The 21777-nt window shown below is 34.4% G+C and overlaps 2 protein-coding genes and 1 long non-coding RNA gene across 3 annotated transcripts; 1 reads left to right on the top strand and 2 right to left on the bottom strand.

Annotated features, from left to right (window-relative positions):
* Positions 1 to 1484: 1484 nt before the first annotated feature.
* LOC117319326 lies at positions 1485 to 4156 on the bottom strand. Its single transcript, XM_033874161.1, has 5 exons — positions 4049 to 4156; positions 3813 to 3935; positions 3342 to 3455; positions 3013 to 3117; positions 1485 to 2614 (listed from the first exon to the last, which is right to left on the bottom strand). Exons 1-4 carry the CDS (start codon positions 4133 to 4135, stop codon positions 3016 to 3018), a joined length of 426 nt encoding a protein of 141 aa, XP_033730052.1. The 5' UTR covers positions 4136 to 4156; the 3' UTR covers positions 1485 to 2614; positions 3013 to 3015.
* Positions 4157 to 4564: 408 nt separating this feature from the next.
* Positions 4565 to 8639, bottom strand: LOC117319324. The gene is made up of 3 exons (XR_004530691.1): positions 8498 to 8639; positions 7303 to 7385; positions 4565 to 5726 (listed from the first exon to the last, which is right to left on the bottom strand). It is a non-coding gene; the product is annotated as an uncharacterized LOC117319324 (long non-coding RNA).
* A 2107-nt stretch (positions 8640 to 10746) lies between these two features.
* LOC117319325 (peptidoglycan-recognition protein SC2-like) lies at positions 10747 to 13903 on the top strand. Its single transcript, XM_033874160.1, has 4 exons — positions 10747 to 10897; positions 11153 to 11368; positions 12304 to 12657; positions 12811 to 13903. Coding segments are annotated over exons 1-4 (753 nt in total). The 5' UTR covers positions 10747 to 10896; the 3' UTR covers positions 12993 to 13903.
* Positions 13904 to 21777: the final 7874 nt, after the last annotated feature.

The raw sequence follows: 21777 nt of genomic DNA, 5'->3' as shown, positions 1-21777 counted from the left end.
ACTATTCAGCGCAATTTTAACGTTTTCTCCGGTGACCCAATTCTCTCTGTAGAAAAAACGGCCGCAAATTAAGTATTTTGTCAAAAACTGAACTTAAGATTGCGGAAATGTGTGTATATAGAGGATATCTAACAGTGTCTTCAGTAATACCAAATATATTTCACGAGTGGGGCTAATATTTTGATATTTTTCACGAGTGCGCAGCACGAGTGAAAAATATCAAAATATTAGCCACAAGAGTGAAATATATTTGGTTTTACTGAAGACACTGTTAGATATTCTGTTTATTACATTTTTTATCAACGAAAACCCTACCCCGTATGCTAACTAGGACTACAGCGATAATTTGTAAACAAAAAAAGTAGTTTCCCCTGTCCAGGTGCTGACATATATGTCGGGCTTTCTGATTGGTCAATTATTTTGGTATTTTCTAATCATTAATTTGATTGGTCAAATCAGCAAAAGTGATATTTTTCACTAGTGAAAAATATGATATTCTTCACTAGTGAAAAATATCACTTTTATAGAATGAATAATTTTTGATATTTCACTGGTAAAAATGTAATAAATTTAACTTCTCCACGAGGGAAGCTAAAACTAATGACTGAAGCGTACGGCTCCTTTATCACATTTTAACGTCACTACTTAATTTGTGTCAATACAGGCTGTCTTTGACAATAATAGTTTCTCCGAGACAGTTATTTTCGAGGGTTGATAAATGATAAATTACTGTATTCACATGAAAACAGGTTAACAACGTTTTTGATAAATGTCATTCCGCCATATTTTCACCTTCCAACATCTTTAGTCCCCGTCCTTGGACTTGATTGTATTGGTGGCTGGTCCATATGAGAAAACGATAATGTAGATAATTATAATTAAATTAAGACAAACTCAGTAATAAATTAGAAATTCATTGATGTTTTTATTAATGTTCAAAACTCAACAAAATGGATATGAAAATTATTAATGACAGGGTTAAAATGGAAATAGATTTTGTGATGTGAAACTGTAAATGTCGTTTAAGTTGTTCTGTTGCAGTGTTATTGGTGATTGAATTCCGGATAGTGAATAATAACCTATCAGAAAAGGTCAGCAGGAACTATAATCATCGTTTGTTAATCATTACTATCGTTCTTAGTCAAGGTATACAATTTGGACAACAATTTAAGCATATCTTCGCCTGACATCATTGTTACAGTTACCATAACTTGCCCTAGTCTAATGGTTTGTTTGGGCTAAAAAATAGTCCGTCATTAGTTCATGATAAGAAAGTATCATCAAGTCAAAATATAGAAGTATGTTGATTTAGGAAAATATGATTAATGTCTTCCATGTATTATCTGACATGCATGGTTATCCTGATTCAGGATAATTCCTGTAAAAGAGGTTTTTTGCGATTTTTTCACATAGGCCTCATGCGTACAAATGTTGCACCATCAGAGTGGGCGGCTTGTCATCGTAATAAATGAACTCTTAATGTGTGATGAAATATACTTTTTATTTACTGTAACATAATGTTAAAACATAGTGATAACCACTTAACAATGGCAGCCTTGCCCTGGTCTAAATTCACACATCACTTAAATCGACATGATCTGTTTGCTGTTTCCGGCCAACTATGACGTCATCTCCTAATTCTGATATACTAATACGGATCTGGATTCATTAGTCATTACGACACTTTAATGATTTGTATCTGTACTCAATGTTTTTTATAGTTTGATATCTTCACCTAAATCCTATTGGCATGTTTCTACAAACACGATGTCATTAGTTTCTGTTGTTAACCATCAAACCCTTACACACGTTGTATCTATTTGCCTGATTATTAAGTGTCTATGCCGTCATCGTATAACTTTAATAACATATGTCTAACCAACTTCTGATCTAGTCTCTAACTTTAATGATACATTTCTATAGCTATTCCATTGAACAGTGTATGACGTCATCATCAAGTCATACTAGTGATTCTTTAAATATCATTCCATATCGGTCTATTAGTAAATGTTCGACAATGTAATTGATTAATCTATCAGGAAGCAAAATTATTTATTAAAAAAATATCGCCAACATGATTATAAATATGAAACAAAATTATTGTTGGTACCGTGATGGTATCAGCTGTTTTTTAAGGTGGATTGGGTATTACGGTATAATTCTTATGCATAGTTATCTGGAGACAAATGACACTTTATATGAAAATTGTATCCGGGTGATTATTGTTAAGACATATACTTATATCCTTTATCTTGCCAATTATTTATAAAGGCTATAACGTTATTCTACGACAAAACTTACATGTTTTAATTAAATAACTATTCCACATTTCATATCTCTATACAGAAGTACTGTTTCGCACAAATCGTGTTATTATATAACAATTTGCTATAGTTTGATACAAAAAGATGTAACTGTTCTGATTAAAGGAAGATAAAAACATAAAATTAATTAATAAAAACAATTAAAATTATCAATCGAAAACTGTCGCGTGTTGCCGCATGATCAACTGTGACTGGTACATGCTACTTCTTAGATCGATGGTGTTCTCGATTGTTTCTCATCAACCTGGAGCCGTTCGATGAAATGTACAACGAGGTCCGTTATACGGCATCTGGAAAAATATATATCCACATTGTTATGTTTGTTTTTTGTGTTGTGTATAAAATGATTTATATCAATTGATTAAAATATGGCGTAATAGTGAAAATACATTCCGTTTACTTCCTGCAGTTAACAGCAGTTAGATAAAAAAAAAACATTTAAATTACGATTTTATGCACAAACTCATTAACAGGAAAATATAACTACGTAACTACAATGGACACACCAAAATTCTATGACGCCTATGATTGCCCACCCACATATGCAGATACCTCAAAAAATTGTTGTCTACCCCTCATCTTTTGACAAGTTATTAGTATTTGTCAAGCTTAAAAAGTCAATAGCGTGGGGAAACTATACAGCGATACACGAATGTCTAGTGTAAAAGTGTAATACACGTATATGAACCTTCTACTGGTGTTGAGGCGCCGGATACGAAGTGGATATCGGTGGCCTGTTCTGTTTCGATGGAATGGGGCTTGCCGATAAAGGTTCATCTTCATCGAATATACCCTGATGAAATAGAAGATATAATGTATGTTGATATATTGGACAAAGTTAATTTGACTTGCACTGTAAATGGTGAATGTATCACTCGACTAAGACCTGCTGGCAATAAAAAGTATATTATATTATAAATGCTCATATATGGGCTATTTTAAATACTATCTGTTTTAATTTCTTTATGATTCGTATGATGAAAGTCATGATAATGCACCACTAGCTATATTACTTACGTTTTCAGTAGAATCAAAGGACGGTTTGGTTTCTAGCCATGCATGTTTCACAAAGAACGGTCCTGATCTCAGACTTCCAAATGAGCCCATGTTGGTCGGGTCCCTGAATATTTGCTGAATATGATATAATGTGAATGGGATTTAGATACAAATAGATACTAACATGAGTGAATATCTTATATCAACATACTAATGAATTTCAAGTCTGCAGAGTGTGTCATTACCCTGCTTGTCGTGTAAGAATTCGTCAATAATAACATCGGTTCAGGTAATACACTTAGATACCATGCTCCTCTAAAAATTGTCTTATATCCATAAAGATTATAGATTAAGATCTTATCTGTATGTCTCTTCCCTTCTATATTTCTAACATACAATTTTGATATGCACATAACATTAATATGCATCACATGGCATAGGAACAGGAGCTCCCTGGTATACAGTATATACAGTATATTAGTTGCTAATTACCTTATCCTCCTTAGGGCCATTTAGATACCGTTGATCAAATGGTGTATACTCGTCGTCTTGGGGGCAGTCTATGTCGTCCATATCGGTGAGGAAAGTATGCTCTTTTGTGTAAGTGAATTGAGGCTGAAGAGAATAAGTGTTGATTGTAAACAAAACAAATTAACATTACGATTTTTCTATTATTTTCACATTCATTATGAACATATCATCTACTTTGCATTGTTTCATTTTCATACCTTTTTGTTTTGTAATCTTTGATTTGGGAAAATTGTTGACTCAGGAGGTCTTGCTGGCTTTGTTAGCCCGGGTACTGATCCCACCATATCCCCAATGGCGAAACTGAATGATAAAGACATTTCAGCTTACTTACTACCAATAATAAAACAACAAATATAATGCTTACGGTTTATATATCCTACAATCAAATATACATTTTATCTTTACAATCTATTGGTTATGCCTACATTGTATATAGTCATGATTCGCACATTTTTTTCTGACATTCACACAAAAGCATGACACATCCGGAAAATGGCTTGTATGTCAGACCCTTCCTGGTGATCAACTATATAAACATAGAAATAACTCACTGATATGCACAACAACATCCGATAGATTTTGAATTGCTTTTTTAAATTTAAGTTTACTTCAAAACGATAATGCTTTCTGACTATTAATGAAGAATGAAATCCCCTTAATCAGCAAGTTAACTTTTGCCAAGGCATTTATGTTATGCTGGAACTTACTTTGTTCGAGATCCGAAGTTATCAACATCGACTTTCTTTTGGTAAGCTGATTTGTGGCATTTTTTTCTTCCAAAAATCCAAATACCGACAGCAAGAGATATGAAGGCCAAACAACTTAAAACTGTGATTGGTACCATTTTTTCGTAATTCATAGTACATTCCACGGCTCCTATTTTGTCAGTGCAATGATGCATCCAAGAGCAGCCGATAGTTTCACACTCGTTTATTTCCTCCTGGCACCAATTACCATCATATCCCTTCTCACATACACAGTAGTATGGTTCAAATGTCACCGATCTAACCGTACTATTACACGGAGGTCCGTCTACGTTGATAGTTCCACAAGTACCATGTACGCATGGGTTGAAAAGGAAATAGACGACTGCGACATATTCGTGAGAAAACGCTTCATCTTGATCACGAACGCGAAAATGAAAATGTACCTCCCCTGTCAGGTTATCACGAGACGTGGCTTTAACACTTGCATGAGATGACTGCTTCACATACTCCGAGTCTGTTATATAAACTTCTACACCACTGTTGGTTGTCCCCTGAATGATCACAGTTGTGTCGTTGGTGATCTGACCACTGCGTTTGGCCATTTCAAAAAACACGAATGTGTCATTATCGTCAAAGTCGTAGACTGCTAACGTTCCAATATCGTACTGGGTTTGGTTACTTTCAAGAAAGAAAGTATCGTTGTGTATTTGACGTGAATCACTAACAGATCCATCCGGATGTATGAATAATAAATTCGGTGGGTCATTTACATTAGCTACCTCGATGTCTAAAACACTAACATGTGTCCAGCTTCTCGGCATGTGACGTATTTTCTTTCAGTATTACACTCACTTGAAATACATCGGCATAGTGAAGTGGTGGAGTAAAACTTAGCCTTCCATCGGTGGTTATGTTTATAGAGTCGTTCTGATGACTTGGAGAAAGATCAAACGTCACGCTGTCTGACTCTGCGTCGGACCAAAACAGTTGTACTGTATCTAAGCTAGTATCCTCATACAATTGTAAGTACAGACGTGTCTAACACAGGAGCGGTGTTGGAATATGTTTCATTTATCAGAAATACCCCAAACTGAAAAGGGGTGTTGACCTGGTTACGTGTGCTCCGTTTTATGCGCAGATTGATTTCGGACAGGAGTTTTTCACACACCTGAATTATACACATATAAAACAATACCAGCAACATTAAAGGATAATCTTTTTTAACGGTCAATGAAAGAGCGACAGCTGGAAACATTCAAACATATCCTCTTGCCATAACCCCAAGTTTCATTTGAGATAGAGCTAAGATAAGGGCCACAAAAAATTGTCAAATCTGAAATTCCTTATTTCGTGCTCACTGCCTTCATCAATATTCATCGACATCCATAATGAAATGAGTCTGAATTACAATTGCAAAAATTTACATTTTTAGTCACTGGCTGAAAAAATATATACCTAAGGTAATTCCTTATTTCGTACTCACTGCCTTCAATATTCATATGAAATTTGTCTGAATTACAATAGCAAACATATTACATTTTGGGTCACTGGCAGAAAAAAGTCTTACGTATATACCTAAGGTCATACACATTTACCCAACATGTCTTCTGTTTTATCACCAAATTTACCGAGGGGTAAAAATGAATTTGAGCAGTGAAAATATTCGTCGCTTCATTCCAATCGATTCTGGTTGATTTCATTCAAAATGTTTTCTTTTTAACTTTGAAATTGATCGATGACATAATGACTTCTGTTTGGCTTTAAAATGTTATAAGAAGAGACTATTAAAGACAGAAAATCACCTTGAATCTGCTCACGAATTTTGTCGTTTCTGCCATTTTACTTCGTTATATCATAACAGATATTTTCTATTCATACATTCAAAAGTATGATTATGAATTCTGACTTATTCTCCTGCTATGCAGTCTGACTTCTCTTTGCTTATCTTTGCGACAAAGTTGGTATCTTTATTTTAAAACAAGATTTTATTATTTAAGAAATGGAAAAGGGTTTCGCCCTGTTTTTGATCTTCGACCTGATACATCCCTCCTTTATTCTATCTAGATTTAATAAAAAAAAATTATTTATAAATATTCAAAGATTATAAAGATTCATAAACATATCAGAAAGATACAATTTTGTACTCGAGTTACAAATAGTTATTTAAGGCAACTCTAATTTTACAATTTCAAATAAATAATAACGGAAAAATAGTCCATCAAATTATATTTCAGCAACTAATTTTTCTTTCTTTTTTTCTTTTTTTTTTTCTTTTTAAATATTTTTTAGATAGAAAAGAAAACTGTGAAATTGACTGCTAAAAGACAACTTCAGAGAATCATACTTCGAGCAAACACAAATTAATGTAAACGTGGAATACAAATCACGGTATCTACTGTGTCAATTATTTACCTATACAAAAGAAGACGCTATGGTGTTGTTATGGTCGACGATACCACTAAATATCTTCTATTGATGTGTAAGTACTACACAAGTGATTATTATATAGCCTGTCTCAAGAGATACACATGTCCCATGTATTTAAAGTAATTACTTCGTTGTAACATCTATATAGTGTATATCCGAGACAATCAGCACAAAACCTTAAAGCACTAATATAGATAGACAACATCAAAGGTTGTTCACTATTATTGGTTTTCTATTATTATTTTTTTTACAATGCTTGAAATGAACTGTACATCTCCAATGAATATAAAAGGTCTTATTCTTCAAAAATTACATACCTTGAAAATGATATAACCATCGCCAGGTATTTCATAGTCTCCAGATGTACATGTCTGATCTAGCACATCCCAATGACCAGTTCCTGAAATTATCATTTTATAGATCATGTACCTTACAAGAATAAGTCGCCTTCGATACGATCCTGCAATACCTATACCGTTATCACCATTATTCTTATGTTCAACGCCCTCCGGGTTTGAAAATTATCATTTCATCAAATTGTTTGGTAAGTTCAGTAACTTGATTTTGGGTGATCAACGCATTAATCATGTTTCGCAGAATCAGAATAGTGTTAGATTAGCAAACTATGTCTCGTCAAATTTGTTCAATTCCAAATAAATGTTGTGATCGCAGTGTGAATTTTACCGAAGATGAATACAGTTAATCCAACATATAAACTCATCCGTCAAAAAATGCTTCGATAAAAATGTTAAAGATTTGCTCCAAATGTCAATTTAAATCATATTTAGGAGCTGATGCATGATGTTCTTGTTAGATGCACTCACATGGTTGTGATACAATCAACGAAGCTTTAAACCAAGTTTTGACCACGTTTTCCAATTCATTACAAAAACTCCAATATATTCTATATATCTTAGCTTTTAATTCTTCAATCGTTTTTCCTTTTTTAGTGTGTAACATATGTATTTTACCTTATTCATATTGTGTTTTTCTGTTGTGTGTTGAGGATAGCATCTAATAGCCTGTATGTGTCCCAGTTTTAGAAATACGGAATTAGATTTGATACATTATTACACCAAGAATCTGTTTACCACTTCTTGAACTCATATTCAACTAGTTATAGTTGAAGGGAGACCAAAACACCACTGAATCTGAGGATAAACAACCACCGTTGTTCCATCAAACAGAAACGCCAGGACTTGCCAGTAGCGAGACATTTCAACATGCCGAGCCACACATGACATGCCATGCAGGTTGTCACCATTGACCACTGCAGGGCTTGGAATGACCAGCAACGCCTGAATAGGGAACGACATTGGATCAACCAACTCCAAACACCCTTTCCTTAGGGACTTGGTTCACATGCAACAGCAGTTGATTGGCTGAATAAGTTGTGTGAGTACATGTTGTCTGTTTGTGACGAGTCGTCCTACTTGAAAATTATTGAACTAGTTATATATATGTACATTGAACAATTACATTTCTCTACAAACATATGCATAAAGACTTTACCGTTCTCGTCCGTTATCCACACAGCCAACACTGGTATAATGCCTTGGTCGAGTGTTAAATTAAATGCGACCTTAACATCTATTTCCAAGAACTCATAAGATGGTGCGGGTGATATGAAAAATGTTTGGTCAAGGAAACGCAGAATTCTGCAAAAAAAAAAAATGTGTTAAATTGTTTACTGACCATTTTAAAAGTATAAATTATGTCTGTTGGCACATGTTTGCTGATGTTATTGGAACCAAATCATCATGATAAGTTGGCTTGGCTATTATATAAAACAAATTCTAGAGGCGCACCTTTCTAAGGCTAAAAATATCACATATGAAGTCAAAGGCTACCCTATTTATCTTATATAAACACTAGCAACAACTGTTACAAGATTAAATGCAGACTTGATTATTATCGTGACGAGTCATTGAATCAAGAAAAGATAGTTCAATTACTTTACAGAGCTACACATCTTACCGTTATGGCATCTTTTGTACCTACATTAAATATGTTTGTTGCCATTTAACTTTTTGATGATATATTTTGTATATCATATCCACGTTAATAAAAGCATACATCATTGAAATAGATGTCGTATTTGTTACGGCCTAAATGTTAGTTTTATGTTGAATTCGTTGTTTAGTTTCATTTGTGGTAATTTTGTTACGATTCCGGAAAAAACACGGTTATCCGGTTTCTGGTTTGAGTATAGACGAATATTATGGGATAGCGTTATCCAAGCGCAGTTCGACACTTGCAAGTGTTTACTACTGAATAAATTTGAATTTGCAAAGGACCGAATCCCCAATATTCTGCATTTATGACACATATACTATCACTTTTATCTAGCTCGGATTTTTGGGGATAGATAATGCTTTGTCGGTTCCATGATACGTTTATAGCAAGGCGGACATATTATCTATAGAGTGTCCTCTCAATACACCTATTCTGTGCTATACCTATGTGAGAGGAACACTTAATATTTTTAGTACATTGTAAGAGTTAGAGTGATACTTAGCCAGTATTTCTAGCACTATGTAAAAAATCAAAGATACAATTTGTCGATATATTTATAGTACAATGTAATAGTCAGAGGGATACTTTATCATTGTTTATAGTACTATGTAATGGTCAGAGAGACACTTTGTCATTGTTAATAGTACCTTAAAACAGGTAGAGGGACAGATTTTAATATTTCCAGTTTCATAATGTCTTCTGTTTTTGCCTACCAATGCACCTGTACGGTGGTTTAAAAGACCGTATGGCAATACCTATCAGCACTCACTTTTATTTTAAGGAATATCAATATCGATTTCGAATGATCACTTCCTTACTAGCATATTACCCTGTGTTTGTACTAATTATACAATATTACTGGTGGATTTACTAACATATTATATTGTATATGTACGAATGATACTGTATTAGTGGTATATTTACTAACATATTATCTTGTATATGTACGAATGATACTGTTTAGTGGTAGGTTTACTAACATATTATCTTGTATATGTACGAATGATACTGTATTAGTGGTAGATTTACTAAAATATTATATTGTATATTTACTAATGATACTGTATTAGTGGTATATTTACTAACATATTACATTGTATATGTACGAATCATATTATATTAATGGCAGACTTACTAAAATATATTGTGTATGTACGAATCATATTATAATAGTGGAAGACTTACTAAAATATATTGTATATGTACGAATCGTATTGATAATTCATAGTCCTATTGACACATTTTATCATAATTTTTCATTTGACACATTTCGATTTTTCCAAACGTATATATATATAAAGGGAAACAACCGCTATATTTGTGGTACCGTTATATCAATATGAACTTGATTTAGTTATTGGTTGATTGGTTCGACCATCCGACATGTTAAAAAATGTACAGTAAGCTGTGTTATCTCCGACTGTTTCCATTTTGCTTTTACACAAATCAGTAAAAAAAATACTCATTGACTAAACTGCTATAATTGAGGGGCTGTAATAAAACACGAGTAAACGAGGCTTTTATACACAAGTTGTTCAAACAATAAATATACATACCATGTGGAAACATGTGGCATTACGGTATTACGCGACATATATTCCGGTCACATGAACGCAATTAACATCATAATCTACACGTGGCATACAATGTAGAACTAAAACTTATTAAGTACAATGATGAAGGTATAACGGGCTTTTTACCAGAACGACATACTGTTTATTGTGTAATGAAATAAATTATTTACATATATTTCAGTGCAATCAGGTAGTGCAGTGAAACCTGTAACATGTCCATCAGGAAAATGTCTAGAGGGATCCGATGCATGCAAAGGATCGTTTGTTTCTCAAGTTCAAACATGTACCGGTAATCAGCGATTCTGTACAAACATCCATCAAAGTAAGTCTATATTTAAACTTAAATTATCTCGACTGGGTACGTTTTATAATAAACAAATAGTTTGAATAAAGAAAATGTTTTAGAATTAAATTGAATTGGTGGCGTGAATGCACGTCGAGGACAATACATGTACAACCTCCTAGTCGAACCAGAATAGAAAGTTCTTACGCAAAATGTAGAATTTTTGTCAGTGAGAAATGTAAGATATATAAAGAAAAAATATATTATATGTGTTTCATTTATTGTTGTTCAAAGTGCAAAGAACTGGCGAATGTTTGGAAGAGGAACTAAACATCATCACTCGTGACTCTTGGGGAGCAAAACAACCGAGGAAGAGAGTGTCGATGATAACTCCTGTAGATTATTTCATCATACACCACTCGGCCGGATTCCTCGATAATCGGGCTTGTGATAATCTACTTGACTGTATTGAGGAGGTTAAAGATATCCAGAAAGAACATATGGATAACGGTAAGTTTTCTTGTAAATGAAATAATGTTCACCGCCTAATATCGTTTTTGTGTAAAATATATGACGATTTAACAATATCATAACTTAATTACAATCATTTATTCCCAATGTCAGGTTTTGTCATTTGTGAAGGAACATGGCTATAACATGCATTAATTATAAGTAAACTATTTAAAAGAAATACCATGTGATTTGCTTCCTGATTTTTTTTTTATTATGGATACATATAGTATCAGAATTAATTATATGATTATGTAAATAATTCGTAATCAAATAGCAACAGAATAACAAAGGACATCAATGATTTTTTTTATACTTTTAATTGGTCTATAGAGGTCATGGCTTCCAATAACAAACATGAACTCTGCGAGCAGAAGCCCATGATATTGGCAATAGCAAAAAATATCCAAATGGATTTACTATGAAACAGAAACCCTTGATATGGGTAATAGCATTAATAACGAAATAGATATGTGCAACCTTAAATTGATCAGTCTCCTGTTTCTAGTCAGAAAACAATCCAAAGTCTTTTTGAAACATTTATGGTGTTCCTAATATTCCGCCAATCCTATTCTGCACTGGTGAGGAAAGAAGCCATGACGATTGAAGAATCAAAGGGGACTGCGACACTACAAAAACACAAACAAAACAACAGCAGTACTCTTTAACACTTAAACTCGAAACTGATTTAATATGGGAGGGAGGGTGGGAATCAAATTCAATACTCCCTGAAATGACATTCAAGTTTGTAAATGTCGGGCTGATAACTAGAAGAGTAAACAACCAAAGGGGAACAACTCCTCTTCATATTTTTGGACACACTAATGTGATGAACCAAATAGCAGGCATACTAATGATAGGAACCGAATCGCGGTGAAGTTACATTTGATAACCTAGTTTAATATGTTACTCTATTAAATTCATTTATATGACAGGTTATGTTGATATTGGATATCACTACCTCATAGGAGGAGATGGATCCGTATTTGAAGGTCGAGGCTGGCAATATGAAGGAGCGCATGCGTTTAGTTACTACAACAACATTAGTATCGGCGTCTGTCTTATCGGGAATTTCAACGGTAAAAAGCCCACCAACAAGGCAACGACGGCGCTCTCCAAATTGAACACTTGTCTGCAACGTATTGGAAAACTCAACCTAACACATTCAGTATATGGTCATAGAGATGTTCGACAGACGGAATGTCCAGGAGACAAATATTATCCAACCTTAAAGGAAACGTTTGGTGCATCGTGGCATCGTGAATATCCGCCCCCTGAATATTGGTCAGGTGAGAGAAATATAGATATCATAAATCATAACAAAGTGCCTCTTATAATGTAATTAAAAGATATTACGAATAACATAAATTATTCATAATTGAAGATGGATTATAAAAAGGTTAAAAATTAAAAGTTTATTTTAACCCTGTATCATGTTTTAGAGTGCCGAGTAAACGAAGGAAAATGCCAAAATGACGCCCTGGACTGTGAAGGAGAGTATAAAGTCCGAACAACAAAGATTGGAATATTACCGTTTGGACTACATGCATTACCGTTTGGAACATTGCTGTGTCCTGAACATGAAGAGGACAACCGGATCAAGTGTTGCATTAAGAGAACATGACTTTAACTCCAAATTTATTCAAATCAAATGTTCTCAACGGTTAGTTTCGCTCCTTTTCGTTGAAAAGGTTTTATTAAATACTTAAACTGCAAGAATTACAAAATTATTACACTTTTTATCAAAGACAAAAAAAAAAAAAAAAAAATGCACATTATTACAACGGAGGTTGAGGAAGGAACTGCTATCCTTAACTGTTCCCGGATGTGACTAACAAACCGATGACGTCCTACATACTGACAATTAACACCGAACTCGGATTATCTGATGTCGTGTGGTATCACGTGTTTGACAGTAACATCTCCACGTTTGAGTTGGATGTCAATATAGCGGAACTTTTTGAGATGGTAACAGCTGTGTATGACACCGGTCCAGAATTAACATACAGAGACAGCTCTCCTCTCGTTTAGTCACTTATCACTTAATAGACAGTAACAGTAGTATCTATTTTTGTTTCTTGTTGTTTAACGGGAATTTGTGATAAGTTTAAACACCCTAGCCGAGTACACCGTTTCCGATGTACCACCGTGGCTTGTTGAAACAGCCGATGTTAACTTTGCTCTGCATGAGAGGGCAAAGTCGAGTACATTACCAGAAGAAAACAAATCCTCCTTTTGGAAATACATTTCAGATTTTCCCGATCATGTTCAAATCTACACTGATGACTCAAAAGATGGTGAAAAGGTCTCAGCAGCATGCTACACTGATTACTTTTGTTGCAGAAGCAATTAAAAAGACAATGTTTTTTTTCCGAGTCTCTGTCTGTCCTTCAAAGTTTACTGCCATATGAAAATTTGACAAGTAGTCCTTTACTAAAGGGAAAGTATAGGGATTCTTATTTAAAAACGTACGTGTATTATCAAGAAGTCATCGCTTCAATTACCAACATTAATGAAATAAAAAAATAAAATATTCGCTCTTTTTATTTTTATTATCAAAATTGCCGTACTAGCAACTTACAAAAGTTGAGGAATCTGATTATATGTTATAAGTAGTTACCTATATACACGTTTTCAGGATATATGAAAACACTGGCCTATTTGTGTGTGTGCATCTGTCCGTATAAGTTCTTATTTCCCGGACCACGATTGTAGCGAAACTAAACTTTTTACATCTATTCGAGTCGGAGAATTTCCTCATCCTTTCAGGGACCAAAGAACCAATTGTTTCCCCATAGATTCTAGTGTTAACGTTTTGGAGTATTTCATTCAAATTCTTGAATTTAATATGACAATTAGGGTTTATAACAATAATGTCACCATCTGGGCACACAATAAACTGCTAGGAGATGACATAGCAAAATCATGTCAACACTCCTGCGTTCGTACTTTAAGATTAGATAAGGGCTTTCTCGTCATTGCAGTTTTAGGTTAAATAATTATGAATCAGAGGATAAAATGCTTTAACGTACACAATAATGTATACTTACAGGGCTCATTCAAAACATTTTCGTTTTACGGCCTCAATAATCCTGCAATAACTGAGCATGTTAGGTCTCACAATTACAGTTCTTCTGCTGTTTCTTTCCGAACATTTAGGTCGGTCGTTGAATTCAAACCAGGTCAAATTGGTGTGAAAGGCGAAATACGGCTACACATGGCAGCTGTTTCAGCATCAAAAAGAAACATTGCTATAGGAAGAAGGATGGTCGTTACACTAATTTTCAGAACTAAATTCGAGGTGTCAAAACAAATATATTTATCGATTGATACTGCAGAACTTGGATTGGAAGGAGGAATAGAAATATGTATTCACGAATTCTCAGTCTCGTGTATTGCAAACAGTTTGTCGAAAGATATTTATAATTGATCGATTTGTCCGGCAGCCCGATTTCAGTCAGTTCATCTCGTAACCGATTATTGGGCTACTACTGTTGGGAAAATGTTTTATATGCGTCATGTAAATATTGTCAGAGTCTGAATATTTGTATAATTTACGTACCCGGTGTAAACAATGACACTTTCAATGCTTTAAAACGTAATGTTCCTTTGAGCAATAATACCCTTCAATTACGTAAGTAATATTTTTAAAGCACGTGTATATCTCTTTCGGTAGCCATTTTGTCCTATATTTCAGTGATAAGATATTTACATCCTCCGTTCTACACTGGGGATTAATCCGAAATTAGCCAACACATGTATCATTGTTCAATTGTTCAATTACCAACATTAATGAAATCAAAACTTCAAAATATTCGCTCTTTTTATGTTTATAATCAAATAACCGTGCTAGCAACTTCCAGAAGTTGAGCTGAATTCAAAGGAATCTGATTATGTGTTATAAATAGTTACCTATATACACGTTTTCGGGATATATAAAAAACAGTGGCCTATTTGTGTGTGCATCTGTCCGTATAAGTACTTATTTCCCAGACGAAACTAAACTTTTTACATCTATTCGAGTCGTAGATGATTAAACGTATCAGTAATTTCCTCACCCTTTTAGGGACCAACCAACCAATTGTTTCCCCAAAGACGTTTGTGTTAACGTTTTTGAGTATTTCATTCAAATTCATCCTTTTAGGGACCAACCAACCAATTGTTTCCCCAAAGACGTTAGTGTTAACGTTTTTGGGTATTTCATTCAAATTATTTAATTCAATATGACAATCATGGTTTATAACAAAAGTTTAGGGTCTCATATAACACCTAATAAAAACAAAAGTTGGGTCCTTCAGCTTAAATTTTCTCCATGGTAGCTATTTTGCAAATTGGTGAATACACAGGGGCTGTTTCAAGGATCAATGTTATATGTGCGTGATTTACGCTACACTAATAGAGCCGTACTATAGAATGTATTTGGGTCATGTTAGTCAACACGATAATCTCAAACAATTGTTGCTTCTGCTTTGCTTCATGCTAATTGAAGAAAACATTGAAATATATCATACCATAATGTTTGGAGAGTCATTTAAAATAATGAGTCTAATAATCCCTTTGTTTCCAATTTTGCAGAGTGTACCAATATATAAGGAACAAAATCTCTTTAACGATATAGAAAACAATAATCATCTAGGTTAACATGTAATACATATCGTTTTCTCAGGTTGTCTGTGATCAATAATATCCCACAATTAAGTTCAAGTATCCAATAATCATCAGCACAATTTCTCACGCGACTTTTTTCATGGAATATCGAAACCTGTATATTTTCACTTTTAGCCTGAGTCAACTGGTAAGGGTCAGTGCGATAAGGCATTGTGATTTCGAATGAAGTAATGAATTGGTTCTTGAGATATTAAAGTACCACCGAAAGATATTTTGTTGTATGTTTTGAACATACAATCCATAAGAAAATACATTTCTTGACCCGAGATTATCGATTTTTGAGGAAATATATTTTGAAGGTATAGATCTTTTGTCACCATCTGGGCACACAATAAACTGTCATCGCAAAATCATGTCATCGCAAAATCATGTCATCGCAAAATCATGTCAACACTACTGCGTTCGTACTTTAAGATTAGATAAGGGCTTTCTTGGCATTGCAGTTCTGGGTTAAATAATTATGAGTCAGGGGATAAAATCCTTTAACGTACATAATAATGTATACTTACAGGGCTCATTCAAAACATTTTCGTTTTACGGCCTCAATAATCCTGCAATAACTGAGCATGTTAGGTCTCACAATTACAGTTCTTCTGCTGTTTCTTTCAGAACATTTAGGTCGGTCGTTGGATTCGAACCAGGTCAAATTGGTGTGAAAGGCGAAATACGGCTGCATACGACAGCATCAAAAAAGGACATTGCTATAGGAAGAAGGATGGTCGTTACACTATTTTTGAGAAACCTCTTTGTTCACAAGAGTTTGAAATCTAAAATAAGTTTTACCCGATATATCACCATTTAACTGGTATCTGAACAAAAGATCAAGCGGTTGAATTGAGGAATCAGTCTGAGACCCCTTCATAGGATGATACATTGGTTTTAAAATTGTCTGAGCTGCCGAAAGGGTGCGGCGGCAAAGGTGTATCAAATTCTGAGACCTTTCTATGGATGATTAATTGGTGCGTTGCTTTCTTATATCCCTACAGGGGGATAAGACATGGGTATTATACATTTCAAGTTCCCTACGGTGGATGAGACGTGGGATTATTACTTTCTGAGTTACCTACATATTGTACCACTTTCGTTACCTGCAGGTAGGGCGTAAGAAATGTACCTGCTGCCCCATTGCATGATCCTAAGAGGCGACTAAATTTGGGATCTTATCTTTTCTCTTCTTTCTTAACATTTTTCTTCTTCCTAATGTCTCCCTTAAAAATGCCTCACTTTTGGCCTTTAGTTGAGCGTTCGCCGCTGTGAGGAAGGGTTTGGGTTCTGTCCCCTAGCCGAGACATACCAGAGTCTTCAAAAATGGTGGTTGCTTCTACTGCTTAGAGCTCAGCATATTTGGAGTGGGACGACTGGTTGGCCCGTTGTCAGTATAATGTGACCGGGTGGGGTGTGCTGCTGGATGTCTTCAGCAGTATGCTTCAGTGAGATAGCACTTTAAATCGGCAAAAGTTCCGGCCTATGACAAGGAGACTTAACACGAACATACAGCAGTCTCCCAAAACACACATACGCACTCACCACACGCATACATGTCGCACGCACGGGATGCCGTCCTTAAATGACCTTAGCTGTTAATAGGACGTTAAACAAAATAAACCAAACCAAACCAAAGTACCACTTTCTGAGTTTCCTACAGAGGATCAGAACTGTGTGCTGTACATTCTGATTAGGTAAGTATCCCACATGGGATAGGGCATGGCTCTGCTAGATTCTCAGTAACCTTCAGTAGTGCGACATGGCTGTTCTAGTTTATGCGTTAAGGGATTATTGTACTACTTTATGAGTTTCATATGTACGGAAGCCGAATAGGACCAATGAAAAAAATAAACTTAGTTGGTATCATTAAAAAATGAATAAAAAATCTCGTATATACGAGTTTCTTTCTCGTATATACGAGTTTATTTCTCGTATATACGAGTTTATTTCTCGTATATACGAGATTATTTCTCGTAATAACGAGATTATTTCTCGTATATACGAGTTTATTTCTCGTAATAACGAGTTTATTTCTCGTATATACGAGATTATTTCTCGTAATAACGAGATTATTTCTCGTATATACGAGTTTATTTCTCGTATATACGTGTTTATTTCTCGTATATACGAGAAATAAACTCGTATATACGAGTTTCTTTCTCGTATATACGAGTTTATTTCTCGTATATACGAGATTATTTCTCGTAATAACGAGATTATTTCTCGTATATACGAGTTTATTTCTCGTAATAACGAGTTTATTTCTCGTATATACGAGTTTATTTCTCGTAATAACGAGATTATTTCTCGTATATACGAGTTTCTTTCTCGTATATACGAGTTTATTTCTCGTAATAACGAGATTATTTCTCGTATATACGAGTTCATTTCTCGTAATAACGAGTTTATTTCTCGTAATAACGAGTTTATTTCTCGTATATACGAGATTATTTCTCGTATATACGAGATTATTTCTCGTAATAACGAGATTATTTCTCGTATATACGAGTTTCTTTCTCGTATATACGAGTTTATTTCTCGTATATACGAGATTATTTCTCGTAATAACGAGATTATTTCTCGTATATACGAGTTTATTTCTCGTAATAACGAGTTTATTTCTCGTATATACGAGTTTATTTCTCGTATATACGAGATTATTTCTCGTAATAACGAGATTATTTCTCGTATATACGAGTTTATTTCTCGTAATAACGAGTTTATTTCTCGTATATACGAGATTATTTCTCGTAATAACGAGATTATTTCTCGTATATACGAGTTTATTTCTCGTAATAACGAGTTTATTTCTCGTATATACGAGATTATTTCTCGTAATAACGAGATTATTTCTCGTATATACGAGTTTATTTCTCGTATATACGAGTTTATTTCTCGTAATAACGAGATTATTTCTCGTAATAACGAGATTATTTCTCGTATATACGAGTTTCTTTCTCGTATATACGAGTTTATTTCTCGTATATACGAGATTATTTCTCGTAATAACGAGATTATTTCTCGTATATACGAGTTTATTTCTCGTATATACGAGTTTATTTCTCGTATATACGAGATTATTTCTCGTAATAACGAGATTATTTTCTCGTAATAACGAGTTTATTTCTCGTATATACGAGATTATTTCTCATAATAACGAGATTATTTCTCGTATATACGAGTTTATTTCTCGTATACGAGTTTATTTCTCGTATATACGAGTTTATTTCTCGTAATAACGAGATTATTTCTCGTATATACGAGTTTCTTTCTCGTATATACGAGTTTATTTCTCGTATATACGAGATTATTTCTCGTAATAACGAGATTATTTCTCGTATATACGAGTTTATTTCTCGTAATAACGAGTTTATTTCTCGTATATACGAGTTTATTTCTCGTAATAACGAGATTATTTCTCGTATATACGAGTTTATTTCACGTAATAGCGAGATTATTTCTCGTTTATACATATATTAAAGTGTCTTGCATTACATGTAACAGTGTGCTCCATCATGAAACCGGAGCTTATGTAATACAACACTACGGAATGGCAGTTGTTACCGACATTGTGAAATGTTGCTTTTACCTGGGATTCAGTAACGATGAAATATTGTCGTCATTGGCGATTTCGTCTGGCTGTGTTATTAGTAGATCGACATTGAAAAGGATCTTACGACAGCAACATTTGTCGAGAAGGAAAAACCACTCGGACATATTGGACGTTGCACTATTTGTTATGGCATCGAATTTTCACCATGGATACAGATGGATGCATCAGAAATGTTTACAACATGGGTTCAATATACCAAGAGATGCGGTATTGGCACTTTTACACGTATTGGATAGTACTGGGATAGCTGCTAGGAAAAGACGGAGGCTACGACGACGGACATACTTCAGCAAAGGTCCTAACTACGTCTGGCATATAGACGGTTATGACAAACTTAAACCTTACGGTATTTCAATTCATGGTTGCATAGATGGTTTCTCACCCAAAATTATTTGGATGGAGGCCTACAAGACAAATAACGATCCAAAAGTTATAGCCAGCTACTTCATAAAAGCAGTAAAACAAATACAAGGGTGTCCACAGAGAGTACGTGCAGATATGGGGACCGAAAACGGACATGTTGAACAAATGCAAATATTTCTTAGACAAAACCATGACGACGAACTTGCTGGAAATAAAAGTTTTCTATACGGAAAAAGCACAAACAATCAAAGAATTGAGTGGTTATGGGGGATGTTGAGGAAACAAACATGTCAATTTTGGATGAAATTGTTCAGATCTTTAACCGATGATGAAAACGCAATGTTTTGTGGAGATTTCCTGGATTTCTCTATTTCCAGAGATATATTTCTCTATAACTGAGAGATATGTAAATATCTATTTCTGAGAGTTATCTCTATAAGAAAATAAGACATCTGATGACAACCATAATCATACAAACAGTTTAATACCAGAAATGTTAGGTGCACTTTCGTGTATCCCGAATCCGCTGAAGTAAAAAGTAAATAGGCTAAGATTCATCAGCATTGTTAGTATAAATCACCTATGCCGATGCCCAATTCCGATTCTTTTTAAGATATTGTTTGGTGGTTCAGTCCAACGTTAATTTATTACGGATTTGTCACCTGAACGTTTTTTCACCCAGATACGATTTATTATTCATTCGGTAAATAGTGAACGTTATTGCAGTCATGCCTGTTAAGCAAAAACTATGAAAAGGTGGTAGTCAGAATTTTAAAATAAAACGAAATCAAATACAGTTGCAGCATTTGAATTGTTACCATGTCAGAAATGTAAGGAACATGCTATCATATGATGATTTTTTTTTTGTCAGGGAAGAACTAGATGAATTTGTAGCAACATGGAACTCCCACAAAATACGCACAGCCCAAGGTCCGTGTCGTGGAGGCTCCCGTCCGGTGACTATGTATACCATGCCAGAAATGTATGATGTGGAGGACAGAACCTGTCCTGTCGATGCAATGGGTATACAGATTTGTGAAGAAGAGACAACGCCAAAAGGGACATATACATGTGATGAGGATGTCTATGAACTATCTCAGAACATAATGGACGTAAACGGCTGGCAAATGCCGACATGTCCTGCTGAAGGAAAGGAACTTTATTACAATTTGAGAAATATAATAAAATCACTGTTGTAAATGAATACATCAGCTTGACGACATATCTACATGTACTAACATAATGTAGCTACACGTTTATGTCTGATATCTAATAAATATACTGTATCTAGTGACGCTGTCTTCGTCTGATCTCTTTTCTTTTATTATGACGTTTGAAATACTTATTAGGTTTAAGCAGTCAACACATTATGAAAATAGAGGATATTACACGACTTTCCATCCATATGTACGGAAGCGTGTGGTGACCCCGATGAAACCAACTTATTAATGGTTTAATAGTAGCTTAGTATGTCCTACAACCTACTTAAAAGTTGTCTTCGCAACTTTTATATATCACACTAGCGACTTACATGAAGCTTCTATATTATTATCTCGTTTTCATTACATCAGTTCAGTTGTTACGTGACATAACTTATGTCAATTTCGTGATAACCTTACAATTTTGTATTTCATTATCGCGATAACGAGAAAAAAAGAACTCGTAAATGATAGTTTAAATATAAAAGTCGTAATTGTATCAAAATATTTATCAAATACGTGACTACGAAAACGTATGACTCGGTTTGACGACCTGTTGAGTAATATTATCAAGTTAAAAC

The sequence above is a fragment of the Pecten maximus genome, unplaced genomic scaffold (genome assembly GCF_902652985.1).
Source record: "Pecten maximus unplaced genomic scaffold, xPecMax1.1, whole genome shotgun sequence".
NCBI classification, from domain to species: domain Eukaryota; kingdom Metazoa; phylum Mollusca; class Bivalvia; order Pectinida; family Pectinidae; genus Pecten; species Pecten maximus.
The sequence above is the reverse complement of the archived record's forward strand: the minus strand, read 5'-3'. Positions and strand labels throughout refer to the sequence as shown.